Here is a 22,155-nt window from a genome sequence, read left to right on the forward strand (position 1 = left end):
CGCAAATGCAACCTAAACAAAATTGACTTTCCAGATCCACATGCTGTTAGAACATGAGTAGAAAACATTAGCAAGTGGCCCAACATTTAGTGGTAAGATATATATATACGTATTTGGTGGAGAAACCTAGCATGTAACGTTACGCCAGCGAGAAATTAGAGCATACACTAGATGCTTGCAACTACGTTATCTGTCGTCATTTACAGAACGTCAAATACTATGACAGACTCAGAGTTTTGAGTTTATGGATTTTTGATCGTGTCCTTAGTCTAGTGGTAGTCAACAGGTTTAATAGCTTGCATCCATATACGCCGCTGGTGTTTTTGGTTTAACGAGTGACCGTGTTAACTGGTGACTCTCAGCCGAATGTGTGGTGGTTGCTCGTAGTGACGGCAGCAGTTGAGAACATGAACAGAACATGTAGGTGTCCTCGTAAAAGCCCTCAATCAATTTTAAATATATGCTCATCTGTGTGTGTGTGTGTGTGTGTGTAAGTTACTACGAGCAACCTGGGTCCGGACGCATTCGGCTGAAAGTCACCAATTAACACGGTCACTCGTTAAACTGAGACTCCTGTTGCTCTGAAACGGTCGTGATCCTGTCGGGATTCTGTAGAACTTAAGTCCGCTGTTGCAGTATCGATTCTCACAACTGAACACGCAACAAGAGGACATTTTGATGCTGGTAACAGTTTTAGTCCAGTAAGGGTGGATGGGTCAAACAAACGCAGTACTTCCACCCAGGAGACCGCTGTTTGTGTCCCGTGTGAAACCAAAAGTTAATGTTGACTTTACGCTTTTTACGTAACGTTATGTAAGAAAGACTGCTAAGGGCAGTAGTAATTTATTAATGGTAGTTACGTTACTATTTTAACACAAACTATGATCTTTTCTCTCTAACCTTAAACAAGTGGTTTTGTTGCCTAAACCTAACCAATTGTTTCACAACGTTAACCACGGCGGCATTGTGCGTTTCTGCAAGCGTGATAAGAGGCTGATATGAAACGTATTTATGAAACGTGGTTCAGAAACGTCGGCATTCAACGTATCCAGTGGTTTGCAGACATGTAGAATGCCAACATTTTTTTCTGGCAGCTGGGTTGATGTTTGTGTGTGAAGTCCTGCAAGAATAATGTATTTATGGCCTTTTCCTGTGAGTAATACACATTTGGAAACTCATCAGTGAATCTCCAGTGCATTTAATTGGTCCTTCTGATTAAAAAATGTTGAGAACAGGTATCTGTGTGTGTTTCTCGGTTGAGCTTTGTGGGTTTCTGAGGGGAGTATCTGCCATTCACCACTTCCTGAACGCGCTGAGGGAGCTGATATTTATGGGGCACAACGTTTTTTCCCCCCAGAAGAAGAAATTTAAGTCAATAGTCTATTCAGGAACGTTCTGCTCCAAGTTGACACAATAAACTCTGCTTGCTGCCTATCAACATTTGGTGTTTATAATAACACGAATTCAAACAAAGGTCCAGTCAGAGTTTGTTCTGTCTGTAAGGTCTGTCCAGTCTGAATGGTTCTGTGATTGAGCACTTTAACATGTCTGTGAATACATCTACAGACAGATATTAGTCTTAAGTGAGTAACTGACATGTTAGATATTGTGTTTAACGTTAAATGTCATGCCATAACGCCCACTGCTACAACAGTAATTTGCCACCACATTCAGTATCATTTACCACATATGGTTTTGTTTTTACATGTGATCCTCCGGGAGAAAGTAACAGTACTGTAAACGGCGGTCATGCTATAATATACTGTTAGTTATGACAAGATTTTGAGATATAGAAAAGTAGGTCTAACTGTTATTATTATTACCAGTATGCTCAAATAGATTTCACCACTTTACATGTATTTCTAAAATGTACACACACACATACAGTTACCTTCTATGAAATACACACAAACAAATTTATATTTAAATATCCAAATGTGTCCCTGTTAACCACAGAGGGATTACTGATGAGGCCCCTGGTGGTCAAAGTTTCCTCGGCACAGGACATACGGCTGTACATTTAACAATTATTATTTGTAGTATTATGTGAAATAAGTAGAACAATATTATCAGGGTCTTTGGCCTTTGGATGACCATTTCATAATGGGTCAATGGCTTTTAACGTGACTGAGGCCCAAAGTATTGACTAACTCAAATCCACCATGTACGCAAGAAGTTTAAACCGTTTAATGGCAGATTGCACTATTTTAAAATTCTGCTTTATTATTTTTTTATATTTGACATTCATATTAAAAGTTGACCGTCTACATGCAGCTACATGCAGACTGAAAACCGGGTCTGAAAAGTGAAGCCGATGCTGAGGTGCCTTAAACCTGCATTCTTTCTAACAGCCAGCAGGGGGCGACTCCTCTGGTTGCTAAAAGAAGTCTGATTGTATAGAAGTCTCTGAGAAAATGAGCCTCCTTCTCACTTGATTTATTACCTCAGTAAACATTGTAAACATGAGTTTATGGTCTCAAACGCTAATTTCAAGTCTTCTTCAATACAGCATGATGTTCATTTAGTAAATTATGGTCCCATTTAGAGTCAAATAGACCATAAAGCAGGGGATGCTTTAGGGCGTGGCTACCTTATGATTGACAGGTTGCTACCACGGTGTTGTCGGGTCTGGGAGTTGTCCGTGTTTTCGTCTTAGAGCTTTAACCCTTTCACAGTGTGTTTTCAGTTCATGAAAGTTACTTAAAACATTTTGGTCGTCTGAATATGTCTTATTCAGTGTTTGGTTGTACTTAGCTCCACCCTCTTGTGTCACTTCTGGTTGCAAAATAACAAGATGGCGACGGACAAAATGCCGTACTCGAAGCTTCAGAACGGCAGACCACAAACAAATGGGTGACATCAAGGTGACTTCTTATTTACAGTCTATGGTGAAAACACAAGACCATGATTGGGTGTGTATTGTCTAAAGACGCTGTACTCGTGGGCCCTCCTCAACCTACATCATGGTTAAAAATGTCATATATAACTGAGGGACGGAAAAGGTTTTTTACGTCGCTCAGTGAAATATGTTGGGATATATGAGGCCAACTTTCCTTTATGAGTTATTGCCCAGACATTTATATAACATATAGTCTGGAGGTACAGCACAGTAAAGGTGGGACCTGATGTGAAACTGAACCAGCACTCTGTTACGTCTCTGTCCTTCTCTATACTAACAAACTGGTGAAGCCATATTTCTTCTGTCTTCTCTCATCTTCTTACTTTGCTCTATAGAAGTTTGGATCTGCTTGAATTTGCTCCCTTGGACCTTTGAAATGTGTCAAAAATGCTTCTCTACTTAAAGTTGTTTTGATTGCCTTATTCACTTCCAGCCCAAGTTTATTTTTTGTTCCTTTTCTGAAAGCTTTTCAAAGTGTCAGTGGACCTGAGTGTGGTTTATTTTGATAAATGTGACCCTGGTGTGAGCTGTGTTGTGGTGTAGACTTTCATGAAGGTTAGCTGTGTGAAAGATGTGACATCAGAGTTGATTGGTTTTTCTTTTCACATCAGGCTGAATTTAGAACCAGACTAAGGAGTCTGGAGCGCATAACGCCTGTTGTTTTTCACATCTAACTCTGTGAATTAAAGGGATATTAAGGGGGTTGTATGACGTACTTATCCATAGTAGGTGTGTTACTTACAGTACATGACGATCGGCGGAAATTTAGCAAACCTAAAAGAAAGGTTCACCTAAAAAAGATATCTGTTTAAGTGTACGCTATATTTATAATAAGAAGAATCCCTCTAAGGGTTTATTTCGATCAAACCAGAGTTGGTGATTGTTGGAACAATGGAAAGACGAACCAAGATGGTTTTGATGAGTGTTATTTTGTTTCTGTCGAGTTTGAATGAAGTGTGTTTCGATGATCAGCGAGTTAAAATGACTGTTGTCTGGCTGGAGTCCGGTGGCTTTGAGGAGAGCATATTAGTTGTATGTTTTGTACGTTAATAGATTATAATAATTACCCAAATCCCTGTTGATTCTATTTATTATATATTATTTCACGTCAACGCGCGTCACATAGCACGGTGCCAGAAAAGGGGTGAAAAATTAGCGTGTCCACCCAGGAGTTTCCATCACTGTCGATCGGAGCTTGAGCCGATAAATACCTGTGACTACTGCAGAGTCATTTGTCCGGGAATGAATGCCGATTAAATGCTAATGTCGTCATGCAAACACGCTCACAATGACAATGCTTACATGCTGATGTTAAGCGGGTATAGAGTGTACAACGCTCATCATCCTAGTTTAGCGTGTTAGCATGCTAACATTTGCTACTTACTACTAAGGACCAATGTGGTGGACAAACATGGCCACCCTGCTAGTGTGGCTAAAACAACACACTGCATGCACAGTAGTTTATTATAATGAATGTCTATTTACTGTACTTTTAATCAGCGTTAATATCAAAATTGTATCGCTGCGACCCTCCAACAATACTTTCTGATGCCAAAAATCCTTCATTAGAAACGTCAGACCAGGGTGCCTTTTTTAAGTATTTTCAAAATGTAGTGCACAAATACAGCTGTTTAAAGGGGAAAATCTATTATACAGTGAACATATTCACATCTGTCGCCTCACTATGTTATATCCAGTGGCCAGAGAGGCAATATTAGTGCAATATTAGTCTCACTACAAACCCTAAGATCATTGTTGATTAATCTGCCGATCATTTTCTTGATTAATAGATTAGTTGTTTGGTCTATAAAATGACAGAAAATAGTGAAAAATGTTGATCACTGTTTCCAAAAAGCCCAAGATGACATCCTCAAATGTCTTGTTTTGTCCACAAATCAAAGATATTCAGTTTTACTGTCATAGAAGAGTAAAGAAACTAGAAAATATTCACATTTAAGAAGCTGGAATCAGAGAATTATGACTACTCAAACCGATGAATCGATTCTCAAAATAGTTGACAATTAATCAAATAATCATTGCAGCTCTACTTGTAGGTCTCTGGGCTTCACTTTGAGACAAAGCCACTCGTTACACTTAATCACTTAATTACTGTGGTGGGGTTTGTGAATCCCATCTTTACTCCTCCTTTTACACTGCACTTTCCCCCCAGTTGAGCTCAACAAAAAATAGGAGGACTCAGTTTACTTGGGTGCCGTGGTTACAGAAGCGAGCAGACTTTACCTCAGACCAGTGATATCCAAATTAAACTTTGCCTGTTAATGTCTGCTGGTCGTTGCTGAATGAATTTTTTAATCAGCCATAAAATACCAGACATGGAGGGATTTATTTTTCCAGAATAAAAATCATCATCACTGGTCCACAGTATGTGCTCCCGCATGCTAAATAACAAGGACCCGGAGGTCGAACCTACTGTATATCTCTCTCTGTGCTCTGGTCCGACGTACAGGTGGGGAAGGCTACTGTACGTGACCTCGATCTCTTTTTCCTGCTTCGTCTCTCAGGATCTTAGAGAATAAATTAACCACTGAAGGGTTTGTGCAGCTGGTCCTCGTTGCGGTCCTCTGTCTCCAAATCCCTCCATCTCTCTTTTACCGTTACTGCTTGTGTTTCCAGTTCAGAAAAATCAGAGTTACTGCGAGGGTTAGCTGTTGAAATTAATTTTAAAAGAGCAATGTCCACAATGTCCAGAGCATCATAAATATAGACTCTTTATATACACAGTAAGTTGAAATGTAAACCTTCAGAAGATTTGACAATGCTTTCATAAGCTACAATTTTTCCCAGTAAAAGTTTGAAATATGTCTTTGAAAGTGAAAAGGAAAAACAAAATCCAGGAGCAGACACTTTTTGAAACCGAGATAGGACATGAATACGTTTTTCCTGCTGTGTTCCTGTAAGACGAGAACGGGGAGAAGTTTCCAGAGCTGTGAACCTGTGTGCCTGTTACTCCAGCGCTGCCGACTGATCTGATGTTACTATAACGGAGGCCAGTGGTGGAATAACAGCTGTTTACTTCATACAGGTATTGAGAACACAGCTGGATCCAGAAGAGGAGGCAATAGCAATGCAACTAATACACAGGAAATCCATTTCCACATTTTAACAATCACTAAACCATGACCATCTAGAAAGAACTTACTGTACACTCAACGTATAACAATATTAACAATAGCTGCTTGGATCTCATATTTGCAGCTTTAACTGAGGATAAAACAAAGAATAGTTAGAAACACGTCTTAAAAATTAACTTTTATAAATCATTTAAGGGTCTAAAAGAAAAGCCTTTAAAGGTTTTTTTTCAGACTGATGTATTTTCACACCAATTGAGCCAATTTTCTACAAATTACATACAGTTTACATTACAGCCAGACACTTTCCAAAGCCTACCATAGAATTTAAAATTGACAAAAGCATTTTTCCCTGGCAGTCACAGTTCTCAGCACGTTAACCAACATGGAGAGACCCCAAATTTACTGCAGCGGGGCTGCGTGCGCAACCAGACGATCAGATGTGATTAATGGGGGAGAAAATGGATTCAAGCTGATGTTAAGCTCTTGCCGTTGCTTTGCTGTTGAATTCTATAGTTCATCGTAATTATTTACCACTAATATCAACCTTTGTCTTCATTTGCCGTTGTTCCACTCTTCCTACCAGAGGTGTGGACTCAAGTCATATGACTTGGACTCGAGTCAGTTCACCTTGGACTCAACTTGACAAAATCAACTCAACTTGCATGGGCCAACTGTGACATCGATGCATGAACGTGCTTAAATTCACATGTTGAGTGTGAGACAGTAGTTCTTTAAAATAATAAAAAGTAATAAAAGACAATAGTTTTAAATACTAAGACCAGGTATAATCATACCAGATAATAAATACACACAATGCACATAAAGCACGCCGTACCCCATAGGGAACCAATGGATTAGCTCTCATTTCTAGCGACGCATCTTAGTGTGATCGGGGCATTAGGGTGCACCCTTTAGACATAAGACTTGACCGCTTCATAGAAGCACATGTTGCACGTTATCAGATTGTCATTCTCATTTTCTCAATATCCATGTTTGCTTGGTGTTTGTCTTTTGCGTTTGATTTTCCAACACCATAGTTTGTTGAAGCTCCTGTTGGAGCAAAACCATTTAACCCTAAAAAAGAAAATGGCATGAGGGTGGTACGTGAGGAAAGGCTACATTCTTACCTAAATTAAACAGGTTTTTCTTAGTATGTTGGCCATTTTAGTACAATTCAGACTCAGCCTGTTAGGCTCAGCTGTATGTCGTCAGACTTGGTGGTTTAAAGTGTTGTCGAGCTTGGATTAATGTCCGTCATTTGTAAAGATCAGCTGTGCTTTGAGCTGAATGCTTTAATGTGTTAACATTCAACATGTAAGTATGCTAACTAAAGCATGATAACATGCTATGTTATTGGTCTGAAAGTGCAGCTGAGGCTGACTGGAGTTTAGAGATATCGTCCTGTATTTTGTCATGGACTGAAGTGTGGGAGGAATGTCTACCCGTTGATGAAAAGTCAAGAGAATTCATCCTCTGGGAACCATTCATGTCTGTGTTATATTTCATGATACTCAATCCAATAGTTTTGGATATATTTCACTCTGCACCAAACATGTTGAAGACACAGAGACTGAACCACATCCTCCAGTTATAAAAACAGTGAGCAGTAAAGTCAAATGTATGTGATTTGCAGTAAATGGGCTAAAACATGCAAACACACCATTATGGTCCTTTGAGAGTCTCTGATCGGAGCACCAAAGGTCAGTTCTCCTCCCCGATACAGCACAATCAGCCTTTACATAAATGTTCTCCAGCACATGGTAAACACATTTTTTGACTTCCAAATGCACACAAGCCATTGCCATCAGGTGTTTGTGTTTCATTAGCTATGAAAAAGCCAGGAGAAGTTAAGCTTAGTAAAGGCGTCTCAGTGGGAAGTGGCTGTAATGTGAAGCTGCAGGAAATGGAACTGAGAAAAGCAATGAGATTATGTGTTAAGGCACAATGAAAGAGGCAAGTCAGGCCTTAATTAGTGTCACATAATTCAGTGGGTGGACCGTCAACGTTGGTCACACGAGATCAGTTTGAGGTCGTTTTCACTACAGGATAACTTCAAAGGTCCGCTTGAGCATTTTGGCTCTTAAAGAATTACTTCAGTATTTTTCAACCTGGACCCTATTTTCCCATGTTTTTGTGACTAAGTGACTAATGGGGAAAACACTTTTTGAAACTGATCCAGTATCGAGGGAGAACGCTGCAGCTGCCGGCCGCTAAACAAGCTGTAATGTAATCATTTTGTGCAACTTGGTACCATCATTTTACGTCCCATAAAAGTGGTTCTTTTTGCCACTGACAGGCTCAGACTGTTATTATAAGTGTCTGACAACATTATGGAAAGGACCCTACAGAGAAATTAAATGTTTTTCCTTACCTTTCGCTTGATCCGGTCTGTTTGTTATTGTGTGTCTCTCTTGGAGAAGCCTCGTTGTGAAATGTTGCGTCACATTCACATTGTGGAAATCATCTAAATATTCAGCCATGAGATTGAAAATCTTTTAGATAACAATAAGCTACACTATCTGTACGTTCCCCACCGTTCTCCACGTTTCTACCGTTGTCTTCCGGCAACAAGTCACATGACACAATAACAAACAGGAAGTGAAAGGTAAGAAAAACGTTTAATTTCTCTGTAGGGTTCTTTACATCTTGTTGTAACATTACAGCTTGTTTAGCGGCTAGTGGCTAGCGGCTGCAGCGTTCTCCCTCAATACTGGGTACATTTTGTTGTCTCCATTACTCAGTTAGACATAAAAACATGGGGAAATAGGGTTCAGGTTGAAAAATACCAAAGTTATCCTTTAATTCAATAGACCTTGGAGAATCAATTATAATTAGTCCAGTCCCCAGGAACATTTTTTGACATTGGTACGATTCTGCAAACCTGGGATACGTTGAATGTGGATGTTTCAGTCAGAGCAATGAGTCAGTACAACAAGTGATGCGCCTAACAAGTGCGTAGTATATAGAGCGACCGTTATTGAGAGTTAGTTGGTGTAATAATGAGTATAACAAGCGAGAAGTTGTTATGGTCGTTACGTGTTATTACGTTATTATTTTAGTACAAACCATGATGTTTTTTTCTGACTTTAAAGGTGCAGTGTGTAGGATTTGGCGCCATCGAGCAATGAGGTTTCAGATTGCAACCAACTGAAACTTCTTGCGTATGCCAAACGTTTAGGAGAACTACAGTGAAAAAACGTGAAAACGCGAATGGCCCTATCTAGAGTCAGTGTTTGGTTTGTCCGTTCTGGGCTACTGTAGAAACATGGCGGCCGGCTCTGTATGTAGGTATTAACGGCTCATTCTAAGGTAACGAAAACAAGATTTTTATTTTCAGGTGATTATACACTTAAGAAAACATATTTATTAATATTATATTCCATTACTACCAATAGATCCCCTGAAATGCTACACACTGTTCCTTTAACCAAGTAGTTTTGTTGCCTAAAACAACTTTAATAACGTGGCATTGTGCGTTTCTGCATGCGTAATACAAGGCTGATATGAATAATATTTATGGTTCAGAAACGTCAACGTATAATAATAACAACAATAATAATAATCTTTATTTATATAGCACCTTTCAAAACACAGTTACAAAGTGCTTTACAATAAAAACAGAACACATTTAAAACACAAGGATAACGAAACTAAAACTAAAAGATAAATAAAATCACAGAAAAGCAAATCTAAAAAAGGGAGTTTTTAAAAGTGATTAAAAGACATGACAGAGTTTGTATCATGATGTTTGCAGAAATGTACAATGCTACTATTTTTTTCTGGTGACTGAGTTGATTTTAATCCACAACACTCCTCTTTGGAAAAAACAAAACAATACATATCTTTTTTTTTTTCATATTTCCAAATGCAAATGTCCAATCATTTCATGTGGAAAGCTGAAGAAACTGTACAGGTATCTTTAAAAAAATCAAGCCTGTTAAATAAACACATTTAAAATAGAGTACATTTTGGCATAAGCTCAATATCAACAGGTCTGGATTTGTTTCCCATAGGCAGCATATGTGAACCTGCACTTCATATATGAGATCATGAGGTTAACTGGAGCGTTAGCAGACAACGTTACTGCTGGTGGAGAGACCCCCTGTTGAACATAAGTAAGGAGAGAGAAGCATAGAGATGATATTTAAGGAATAATAATATAGTACAATACTGTACAGTCACTGACAGCCGATTGAACAGTGTGTGAATGAAGGCCTGTACTGTAGTCTAGTCTTTTCCCATTGACCAGACCGCTGAGCAGCATGCTGCTGATCCCTCTGTTATTTCAACGGGGAAACGTCAGGAAAATGTTGTTTTTGGCCGGCGATGAAGACCAGGAAACGGCTGATACACACACACACACACACACACACACACACTGATGTCTCTCTGTGAAATTTCCCACAGTGCTCTGGTAGCTTTGCTTTGTGTCATGTGTAATTGGGTTTAGATAACCCTGCTTAATTGATGTCTTTTAGTATTTACATTGGAATTGTAGCATAAAGTCTGTCGCCTGCACTATAATAAAGATACTAAATCATTAGATAGAGGCAAAAAATGTATAGTTTGGGGCTATTTTACTTCCACAACATGTCTTCTTTCAGACTCGTGGAAAGAAAACATCCAAAACACACATCTAGGTGTTTATTTTACTTTGTCTATCTGAATCTGTAGATTTCTCCTAAATTTACCAAAAAAATGGCATTAGATAATGACTCTTTTGCATATTAATAATTGTCTTAATGTAAGTAATCAACTGGGAAAATTTCATGGTAATATCTTTAAGTTTTTTTTCAGTTTATTTGTTTTTACCCTATTTACTTGTAGTGTCTTCAAAATATATGTAATTTTAGAATTATTTATTCATAAAACATAATCAGTCATGCACTGTCATTAACCCTTTAACACCAACTATCTGCTGCTGCCGTTATAGATTTAAATTCTTACAGTCTTTAATGCACATTTTTGCACATTTTTATATTATAATTTGCAGTCTTTAATGCACATTTTTTGTACTATGTACATATCATCTGCCATTTTATGTACATAATGTAATATGTACATACATGTCACTGTAAATGTATATTCTACTCAGTGTACATACTGTATAAAAACATCTCCACATATACATACTATACATAATCATCCAGTCCACATATATCCATCCACTATTTATTTCTTTGCACTATTTGTTTTGTTACAACTTCCGAACACTTGACCTGTATATAAACATTTTATTTTTATTTTTATTTTTATTTTTTTTACTCCAATATGTCAACAAAATGAAACAAGAATTTTTACCCTGCTTTTATCCAATGTTCAGATTTCTGTTTATGCAAATTAGCACATATTTAATAAGATAGTGCCTCATTTGCATATTTAAACAACACATTTCAGAAAACTTGTATTACAAAAAACAATTGTCTTAATTTTAGTAATCAACTGGGGAAGTTTCATGGTGATATTTATTAGGTGTATTTGTTACCCTATTCACCTGTTAACACTTGATTTCTAGATTTTTCTCTCTTCTAACATCAGTGTCTCATTTCTCATTTGGTGGCACCGTTTTGTTGCATAAGATCGGGTGTGAACAATAAAAACTAACCTCAGTTATATAACCGAGACTTTGAGCAGCAGTAAAAGTGCCACAGCTGGTTTCTTCTCCAAGTAGTTAACTTTGAATCAGATAACTACACTAAGATGTTTCAGTGAAGCAAACTAAGTGGAAGCTTTTGCTAATGTGGGTGAAAACAGAACACATCCTCATCCCGTTGTTCAACATTTAATAAGAAAAGAAGCTGTATGTGAAGTTACTAGCGGTGAATGCATTTCCTTGTTTGTCTGTTGTTTTTTTTGTGAAGTCACATCACAAATGAAATGTGGACAGAAACGGGTTGAAACAAGGTTGTTTTGGACTAAGTGGTCAGTTGGAGGCGGCTCGTTGGCGCTGCGTCTGTGCAGCTGAAGTCATGTCTGTGACTCAACGTCTCTTTCTCCCCTTCCTCCATCATTTATTCATTCATCACTTGTTCCTACAATTAGTGTGGAATATGTAAAAATTATAAAAAATAATAAAAAAAAAGCTTCATTTTAATTGCATATGAACTGAAGCTATTCTGTCTTGTATGGTTGATATTGAAATATCACCACTGTTAGAGTTTAATAGCCCTTCTCTCATAGAGTGATAAAGCACGGAAATTTCAGTTTGGTGGCAATTATTGTGTCTTTTATTGAGTGGAATAAAAAACATGCTTCCAATTAAACTCCTATTTTCCCCTTGTATATGCAAACAAATGCTTGGTTCCCATGAATACAGAGGAGGGAATACAAAGTACAATGTGTTCCTCATGCTAGTCGGGGTGGGAATCAACAGAGGCCCCACGAAATTATCACGATGCGTAAGTCACAATACGATCTTATTGCGATTTTAAACATTTCGCAATATGCTGAGGATTGCGATAAGATATATTGCAATTTATTACCTTTTTCCAATTGCAAATTATGCAGTTTGTCAACATCTGTTTTATCTAATAAGATACCATTTTCAGAGTTTTCATTCACATATTTTGAGGTCAGAGGTCAAGGGACCCGTTTGAAAATGGCCATGCCAGTTTTTTCTTGCCAACATTTAGCGCAACTTTGAAGCGTTATTTAGCTTTCTTCCCGACAAGCTAACATGGCATGATTAGAACCAGTCGATTCCTCAGGTTTTTTCTAGTTTCATATGATACCAGCATCTTCCTTCTCAGCTTTAAGACTGAGCCCGCTAGAACCTCTGAAAGACAAAATAGCGACTGTCGGTTTGTTAAGAGGTTAATAGTTTATGTAATAACTAGGGTTGTCAATCGATTGAAATAGTTTTTTATCTGTTCAAATTGTACCTTAAAGGGAGATTTGGGTGTCGGCAAATATGATGCTTTATGCAAACGTATGTATATATTTATAATTGAAAATCAATTAACAACACAAAACAATGACAGATATTGTCCAGAAACCCTCACAGGTACTGCATTTAGCATAACAAATATGCTCAAATCATAACATGGCAAACTGCAGCCCAACAGGCAACAACAGCTGTCAGTGTGTCAGTGTGCTGACTTCACTATGACTTGCCCCAAACTGCATGTGATTATCATAAAGTGGGCATTTCTGTAAAGGGGAGACTCGTGGGTACGCATAGAACCCATTTTCATTCACATATCTTGAGGTCAGAGGTCAAAGGTCCTCTTTGAAAACAGCCATGACAGTTGTTCCTCGCCAACATTTTTCTTAAGTTTGGAGCATTATTTAGCCTCCTTCGTGACAAGCTAGTATGACATGACACCAATGGATTCCTTAGGTTTTCCAGTTTTACATGATACCAGTATCTTCTTTAAAACTGAGCCCGCTACAACCTTAAAATCGCAATTGAGTTAACTTTGACAGCCCTTATAATAAAAAAACAATGACAAATAATGTAATATATTAAACTTTGTATCGCACATTTGCTTAACCTGCTGTATCCATCTTGTCTTTCAGATTGGAAGCCTGTCTCTGTGCATGCGTTTGGGGATGAAGCACCTGTGGGACGTTCACTTCCTCCTGCTCATCCTCCTCTACCTGTTAGGAGCCGTCACATCACAGGTCAACCCAGGTCTGTGCATCTGCATCTCCCATTTTTCTGTGCTACGATTTCAAACCTCCCGACTGCAAATGAGATCATATTCGAAGAGTTTGTGAATACTGTGAAAATGAGTTCTGGGTATAGTGTTTGTTGGGTTTGGTGCTCCAGTCCAGTCCAGACTGATCCGATTTTGGATAAGTGCTGCTTTGTGGGAGCCATGTGGTCCCCTTTTCTTTTCTCTCTGGTTTGGCCTCTTTGATCCCGGCACGCACGCCTTTCTCCAGCCTTCCCTCCACTGTACGGGTGGTTTCTTTGTGATGTCAATGAAAAAGGACCAATAATTTTTTAACAAGGAAATAGAGTAGCAACATTTGGTGGGCAGAGACAGAGTCAATGGGAACCAAAGAGAGTTTTTTTTGGTTATTGTTGAAATTGTTGAAATGCAGCAGATATTTGCCAGTAAAAAAACCCAGATCTGGCTTCTGTTTATGACTTCAGTCTCAAAGCTTCTGTCATCACGCTGAGTTTTCTGTATTGCTGAAAGGATGATGAATGTCATGTGTGCTCAGATCTAATTGATGATGGTTTTGTCTACAGGTCAGACTGACCAAACTCTGCAAAGCAATGTTTAAAAAGAAAGAAATAACAGTGGAAAATAAACGCCCCCATCACTTCCACATCCTCCCGCCTTACTCCACCCCGCTTCAACTTTCAAAATAAAATGTTTGACAATATATTCTACACTGATATACAACTATCAATCCAATTTCTTTTTTGAGATTGTATAAAAATACGAACAAACACGAGGTCATGATGACAGGCCTTGGGGGTTTTCTCAGTCAACATTTTTCAAACCAAGAACAAAACAAACAAAAAGTTATGTTTAACAGCAGTTGTTTTGTATCTAGAGATCTCGGAGTGAGCTGCACAGGCAGACATACACAAATACACCCATAGATCAGTCTTTGCATAAACACCATAGACCATGTAGCCTGTATAAGAAGTGGACGTAGTAACTGTGACGTCACAATAAGATCTATTTGTCAAGTGCCCACATACAAGGAATTTGACTCTGGTTTTATGCATCAACATATAGACGAATAGAAGTAACAGCTAAGAACAAGGACAACAAAGCTGGACAATTTATGTTTATGTCACCCATTGGTTTGTGGACGGCCGTTTTGAAGCCTCGAGTTCGGCATTTTGTTTGTTGTTTACTGAAGTAATGAATCAAGTGAGAAGTAGGCTCATTTTCTCATAGACTTCTATACAATCAGACTTCTTCTTGCAACCAGAGGAGTCGCCCCCTGCTGGCTGTTAGAAAGAATGACAGTTTAAAGCACTTCAGAATTGGCTTCACTTCTCAGACCCTGGAGGTTGCCGCATGGTAAACACACATTCACACACATATTTGTTCTTTGTGCCAAAGCTAACAGAATAAAAGAGAGAATTTTATGAGGAGTTTTTAAAAAAGCGAGGGAAGAAATGGAGAGAGTGAGGGAGATAGAGATCACAGAGAGCGTTTATAGAGGGAGTTTCAAGTAAAACACTGTGTGCATGCTGTGGTTACTTTCAAGCCTATATGTCTCCTTACACATATATATATATATATGTATATATATATTTTAATAGCATTTCTGGCCTATATAACCAGATGTGAATGAAACATATAGGATGTTTAAACATACAGAATCTTGTAGCTTTCAGCACCAAAGCTTTTCACTGTGAAGATTTTACGAGGCATCTTCTCAACTACACTTAATTGAGTATTTGAGTGTTTGACCCTTGTGGTAGTGTTCTTTCTTTGCTTGTCTCTCTTCTTACTGTGTTTTTGTGAGTGTGTGTGCATGTGTGTGTGTGTCTGCTCGCATGCATATACCCGCATGCACACGCACACTGTGGATCCAGCTATCCCACTGGAGTCTGTGGCTAATGCATACCAGACATTCTGACAGCAGGAAAGTCCATTGAAATAGGCTCTGTCTTTCTCCACAGCACTTGTGTGTGAGTGTGTGTGTGTGTGTGTGTGTGTGTGTGTGTGTGTATATATGTGTGTGTGGTGTGTGTTTCCCAGTATTTGACCACTCATAAGTCATGGAAAGGACTGTTTGTGCATCTGATCGTGGTCAAAGTTCAACAAGTTCACCGTTCAAGGCAACGTTTTTGTATCTGTAATGTGACTCAAGGGATTTCTTCACTCAAAAACCACAAGTTATTATTTAAAAAAAAAAAAATCACCTCCAGTGTCACTTAAAGCTTAAATCTCAACCTGCTCTAATATATGGAGGCAGGATATATCCACCTATAATTCTGTCTAATACTTTAGTTCTGCTGCATTGAGAAGAGGGTCAATTTTCCAGTCTGGAAATATTCATGGCTGAATTTAGTAGAGCTGAGATGTCGAGTGATGCCAACTTTCCCCTGTTTAAAATTCCCAAGCAATGGAGTTATACCATCCCTGTCTTTCCCATTTTACTCGTGAGTGGGCGAACTTTATTTCACTGTGAAGGGGGAGGGGGGTGTGGAGATGAGCGGAGGCCAGCGCAGAGCAGCCAAATATCAAGCAGTGCTGTTATTGTGTGGTTTTCTTCTCGTGAGGATGTTTAGAGTAAACCTTGAATGAATGAATTAAAATCACACATTTAACTTGGAGACATCGGGATATATAGGGCTGCCCCCTCTTAGTCGATTAGTGAACTAATCAGTTGTTTTGTTCTTAGAGGGCAACGATTTCTTTAGTCGATTAATCGTTTTTTATGCTTATGAGCACATCTCTGGTAAACGCAAGATTTAAAGGGACTATTTGTAACTTTCAAAAATGCTTGTTAACAGCGACACCTGTGGCCGTTAAGTCAATGAAAGTCAGCGTCGGGCTCGCGCTTGCTCGCTCTAAATAGACATGAACGAGCATCGCTCAAAACAGTGAGGCGACACACGTCAGCTAAAACCACAATATCACTCTATATTTCACCTGCTTGGCAGTAATGTTAGCTGACCAGACGAAGGTCTCTCCATGAATCACTGCTGATCCTAGTGTTGGCTTTTCCTGCCTCAGCCTCTGGGGCTGAAGCAGGAAAAGCTGGTCGGTGCCGGGGCTGAAGCAGGAAGAGAAACGTTATTGTCTCCCGACTGCGCCCGCAGGGAGACACCGGCACCAGGTCGGAGGCGATAACGTTTCTCTCTGCGTAGCCCCATCACTTCACAAGACACGGGAAACCTCTGTTGGTCTGGAGGAGCTGCAGCAGTTATTTCTGCACAAACGTCCACTGTACATTCACTAGATATTCTCAGAGCTACAAAGTCTTCTGCAGTGTGGAATGAGCGCGTGTTCATGTCTAGAGGTGGAGCGAGACAGCGAGAACGCGCGCGCTGTGTGAGTGAAGGCAAGCAGGCAGAGGAGCAGTGATTCCGGCCACGCGCGAGCACGCATAACAAGTTACAAACAGTCCCTTTAAAGTGGTACTTTTGTGTGATTCCTTCTGGAGAAACTCAATTTTAAAATTTACAGATCTGATGATTAAATCAACTGATCGATTAGTCGACAAAAGATGTGTTAGTCGACTAAGAATTTCTTCGGTCAAGGACCGCCCAAGAGATATTATGGTAAGTTGTTTTGTTTTGTTCTTCAACCTGCGGCTCCGGAGCCACATGCGGCTCTTTAGCTCCTCTTCAGTGGCTCCCTGTGGATTTAAAAAAATGGAACTAAATAACTGTTTTTTGTTTACATTTTCATTTTTCACTCATTTATCATTGTTTTAGGTCTATAGTACGACGGTACGACGGAGTATAGGGCCACATAGAGGAAAAAAATAAATCTGAGATTTCGAGAATAAAGTCATAACTTTACGAAAAAAAGGTGCAATATTATGAGAATAAATTCATAAGTTTACGAGAAAGAAAGTCGTAATATAATGAGACTAAAGTCATAAGTTTACGAGAAAAAAGTTGTAATATTATTAGAATAAAGTCATAACTTCCGAAAAATAAGTCGTAGTACTATGAGAATAAAGTCATAATATTATAAAGTAGTAATTTTACGTGTTATTTTCTTTTTGTTCTCGTAAAGTTGTGACTTTATTCTGTAAATCTCAGATTTTTTTCCCCTCAATGTGGCCCTAATACTCCGTCATACATTTGCTCTTTGGCCCTCACTGCATTAGATTTATAAACTACATACTTAGACTATAAACTGTGTTACCTTCATCACAATGCTCAAATGTTTTGTGGCTCCAGACAGATTTTTTTTGTGCCTAAAATGGCTCTTTTGATAGTAAAGGTTGCTTTGATCCATTGTTAATATAAAAACATTAAGAAGTGCAGCTTTAAAGAAAAGGCTAGAGAGGATCTTGCGTTGTAATCCTGTAATCTCCCCACAGTGAAGATGTAATAAAGCAGACAGTAAATTTATAAGCAACATAACCAAAACTGCCCTCAACGGACAGATATTTAGATGTGAACATCAACTTGCATGACTACACAGCATGTATGCGTGATGTGTGTATATATTTGGAGCCAGCGGTTGGACAGCAAACACTACAGAACAAACCTGCCTTTCAGTAGTCAGGGTGCGGTAAAAATCAAGAGGTGAGAGAGAGAGGGTTTGGTCCATTACTCCTTCATCTCTCTCTCTCTCTCTCTCTCTCTCTCTCTCTCTCTCCATTCCTTCACCACACAAGGCTGGTATTTTTCCACCTTTTTCTGGGGTGATATTTTTAGATACTGTGGTCAAATGTTGAGCCTGAAGGTTGGTGGTGGTGGTGGTGATCAGTGTGAGTAGGGGGGGTAGATCTGTGTATGCGTCCAAGCAAACACACTCTCCTGCCCCCTCAGCTCACCCCAGGGGTCACCTCTGAGTGGGTCGGGTAGATAAATAAACACAGCAAAAACCAACATTTGGAAGAGCGGTCACACATCCGGCACGATATATGCTGAAACCCGTCTCTCTGACTCTCTCTAGGATGTGGTTAAAGACTCTGATAATGACTCCTATTTTCATCAATTATGTCCCAGACAATTGCTCAGTGTTTTCCCCAGCTAGTGATGTTGCATTGTCTGTGTATATATCACCGTAATTTAATGGCTTTTTATTACACAATTTATGTCACCACCTCATACCACAACGTGACATATATATATATATATATGTCACGTTGTGGTATGAGGTGGTATATATATATATATATATGTATACAATCATCCCAGCATTTCCACTAAGAGTACTTTTTGTCTTTTTTTACAATAGCCGTGTTTCCATTCACATTTTTTAATGCACATTTTGGAGAATCGCATTAGAAAAGCTGTATGGAAACGGCAGAATCCGAAGAAACTTCTCAATTGCAACAAAATGTTTTTACGCTTGCTTGAGGTGATATTTGCCTTTATCGAAAAAAAGTTTATGCGCTAAATGGGATATGGAAATGCCTTTGCCGAATAAATTGTAACGTAGCAAACATTTAACTCACGTGTCACGTGACGATAGTAAACAACAACAGTGCGGTGCTAACAATAATGGTAGTCAGAGCAAGAAAAATGTAGTAGTGTAGTAAACAGCTATTAAATAATAATAATAATGGGCGGCACGGTGGTGTTTTTTTACAGTTTTCTTCAAGAAAATTTACATTTTTTGTCTGTATTTCAAAATGACCCTGAATAGGATAAGCGATTACGGATAATGAATGAATGAATGAATAAAAATAACTTTTTTTTTCATGCTGATATCGGATCCGTACTCGGTATCGGCCGATACCGCAAGTTCAGTTATCGCAATCGTTATCGGGAAGGAAAAAATGGTATCGGAACATCTCTAGTCTGAATCACTTCACCGGCTTTGTGTCTCAAATACTCTCTGCCTTGATAACGCAGCTGCACACGGACCACAGAGAGATGTGCCGAGGCCTTTCAGGTCGGGTTGAATCTAACGTTGACATTATCTCCGTTGATCCAGTTTGTTTGCCTGCTTCCATGGCTGCCAATTTGTTTCCTATGTGGCAACGGGGTGTTGAAATGGGCCGTGGACGGGATCACACAGGCCAAAACAAAAACAGGCATTTCGGACCGTAATGGAAATTTCAAAGGAGAACACACTGGTTGTATCATTGTTGTCAGAGAAGCCAGTATTTCAATTCAGCATATTTCCTTAATCTCTTATGACATATCGTGGTCATTTTATGATTTAATACCGTAAATACATTACATATTGGTCCTTTAAAATGAGCTTGACAATTGAATGGAAACACTGTGGAGGCAGTAGGAGTAAAAGATGAGATGCTGCTGCACTGTGGTCATCTCTTTCTTCGTCTCGATGTCTGTTTACACTCCTTACCTCCGTGTGAAGGAGGCTCATGTGCTGCTCTTCTGGCTCTCACAACCACCTCAAACCCCATAACCTCTGGACCAGGCTGCACCAAAGACCGATGCAACATTTCAGCTACTTGATGCCAGTGATTATCATTCCAGCTTTTCCCATTTTCAAACATTGACGTTGCTTTGTCATCTTATCCAGCCCTGATTTGATTTGAAATCATTTATTGGAGATCTCCGCTGTTTCTCTTGAAGCAGGTTCTGACGATTTGTGTTTTACTACAGCTATCATACGTGAGGTTTCAGAGCACCACACCTATCATTAAAATGGCTTCGTAATGATGCAGCCAAAGGATACCGCTAATATGCTGAGAATATGAGAAGATGATTTTTTTGTTGATGTGGTTCTGCTTATAGCCAAGGCGATCTGGTGCGAGGAGAGGGATAGGAGTGGAGGGGAGTAAACATTTTGGGGATAAATGATGAGGACTGCCGTGAAGAGGGCAGCACTGAACAAAGGTTAGAGAGGACAAGATGAAAGGAGGTCAGAGGAGGCGAATGTAGACATCTGGAAGAGTTTTTGTTTGTGCCTCCTTCAAGCTGTCACCGTGTCACTGCCAAGACGAAGCCTGCCTTGCGTTTATGTGGTTGCATCAACAGATCGCCTGGTTTTGTGTGCACAGACACGTGAGCGGCGTATCAGGTCGTCAGTCCCAAACCTTCAGGGGATTTTCACATCTTGACTTTTAAGCAAATATTTGGTTGAGATCAAGAAAAGAGGAAGAGAGAGAAAAAGAAAGAGCAGGAGAGAGAGGGACAGAGAAGGCCTTGAACCTCGAGCTCTGCTGTTGCTGGCATCTTCTCAAAGGTTTTTCTGTGAGACAAGAGGCCAGGCTAACAGGGTCAGGCTCCCTTTAACTTCCGCCTGCAGCTCCACTGAAAGCCGCTATCACATACACAGAAATCTAGTTTTTCCAAAGGCTCTTTCATCCATAATGAGGCCAACTAGCGGTCATATGCTGTTAGGCGGAGTTATCACCGACCATGTTTACATGTATATAATATTCTGTTTTTTGACTTTATTCCATAAAAGACAATATTCCTACTAAGTAGGGCTGTCGCAATAACCGCATATTGGCAAGCAACCGCCACAACCGCGATGTTGACAGTTTTTATTTTTTTAATTCATTGCAATGGGAGCACCGCATTTCACTGTGTTAACAAGATGAGTCCATATGAACGCCCCCCTAATGTCGTATTCACAACCTCGTAAGTGGGAAGTTTCTGAAAGCTCCGAGTTCACGAGCTATCAGCGCTGCCTAGTTTGACCGTTTGGTCGGAGTTCACGAGTGATTGACAGCCGGCTCTCATAGACGGCAGCTGGACAGCGGACCTCAGATCAGGTCTTACTGCTTGTTTTCCTCCGGTATGTGAAATCTTGCAGATGCCGTTAGGAGCACCGGAGGACACCGGAGGACACCGGAGGACACCGTAGGACACCGGAGGACACAGAGGGACATGATTTTTTCCATGTTACCTGTTTCATGAACTACTGTCACGATATAGCGACCGTTCTATTTAATCATATTTGCTCCAATCTCGCCTACTTCAGATTTAATTCCCCAGAAGCACTTTGTTTGAACCAATCCGGCAGCATCCAATCAAGTTGCAGGAGAGAACCATGAGATAGCGCCAGTTGGAAAAACTTATACCAAAGATTATTTCGTTCAAGTAAAAAAATGATGTGGTGATCAACAAAAAAAAAATTGCAGTATGCAAAACGTAGGGCAGAAAAAGTTTAGGACTTGAGTGCAAAGACTTAACTTATGACTTGGTCCCATCTCTGCACGGCTACATGTAAACAGGTATCTTAGTGGAATATTCATTTTCATTAGCCATGTAAACAGCTTAGTAGGAATCTTTTTCAGAATAAGGGCAAAAACCAAACTATTTCATGCATGTAAACGTAGTCAACGTTGGACCAAAACACAGCTCAACTCTGTAGATAACACACAATGGAAAAGTGCCCCTTTAATTTTTGGCTTTTGGAAATCAGTAGATTCACTCAGAGCCTTGTAAAAGTTAATAGATACCATGTTGGCTGCGTCATGCTCAGTTAGCCACTAGCCAGCTGAGTCTTAATGAGATGAAGATTTTCTAAATCGCGCTGTTAACTTTTTATCACCGTTTGCCTACTGAACGGGACAAAAGAAAAGAGAGACCACACAGGAGGAGTGAGAGGAGACATGAGGGGGTGGACG

General features: G+C 39.5%; 1 protein-coding gene across 3 annotated transcripts in view; it reads left to right on the top strand.

Annotated features, from left to right (window-relative positions):
• The window catches only part of ddr2a (discoidin domain receptor tyrosine kinase 2a), a 54,910-nt gene that overhangs the window by 14,884 nt on the left and 17,871 nt on the right, over positions 1 to 22,155 (top strand). For all 3 annotated transcript variants that reach the window (XM_074635873.1, XM_074635875.1, XM_074635874.1), the window contains one exon: positions 13,510 to 13,624. In XM_074635873.1, the coding sequence (XP_074491974.1) occupies positions 13,531 to 13,624 (94 nt within the window). In that variant the 5' untranslated portion in view covers positions 13,510 to 13,530. The remainder of the gene's footprint in view (positions 1 to 13,509; positions 13,625 to 22,155) is intronic.

The sequence above is a fragment of the Sebastes fasciatus genome, chromosome 5 (genome assembly GCF_043250625.1).
Source record: "Sebastes fasciatus isolate fSebFas1 chromosome 5, fSebFas1.pri, whole genome shotgun sequence".
Classification (NCBI taxonomy): Eukaryota; Metazoa; Chordata; class Actinopteri; order Perciformes; family Sebastidae; genus Sebastes; species Sebastes fasciatus.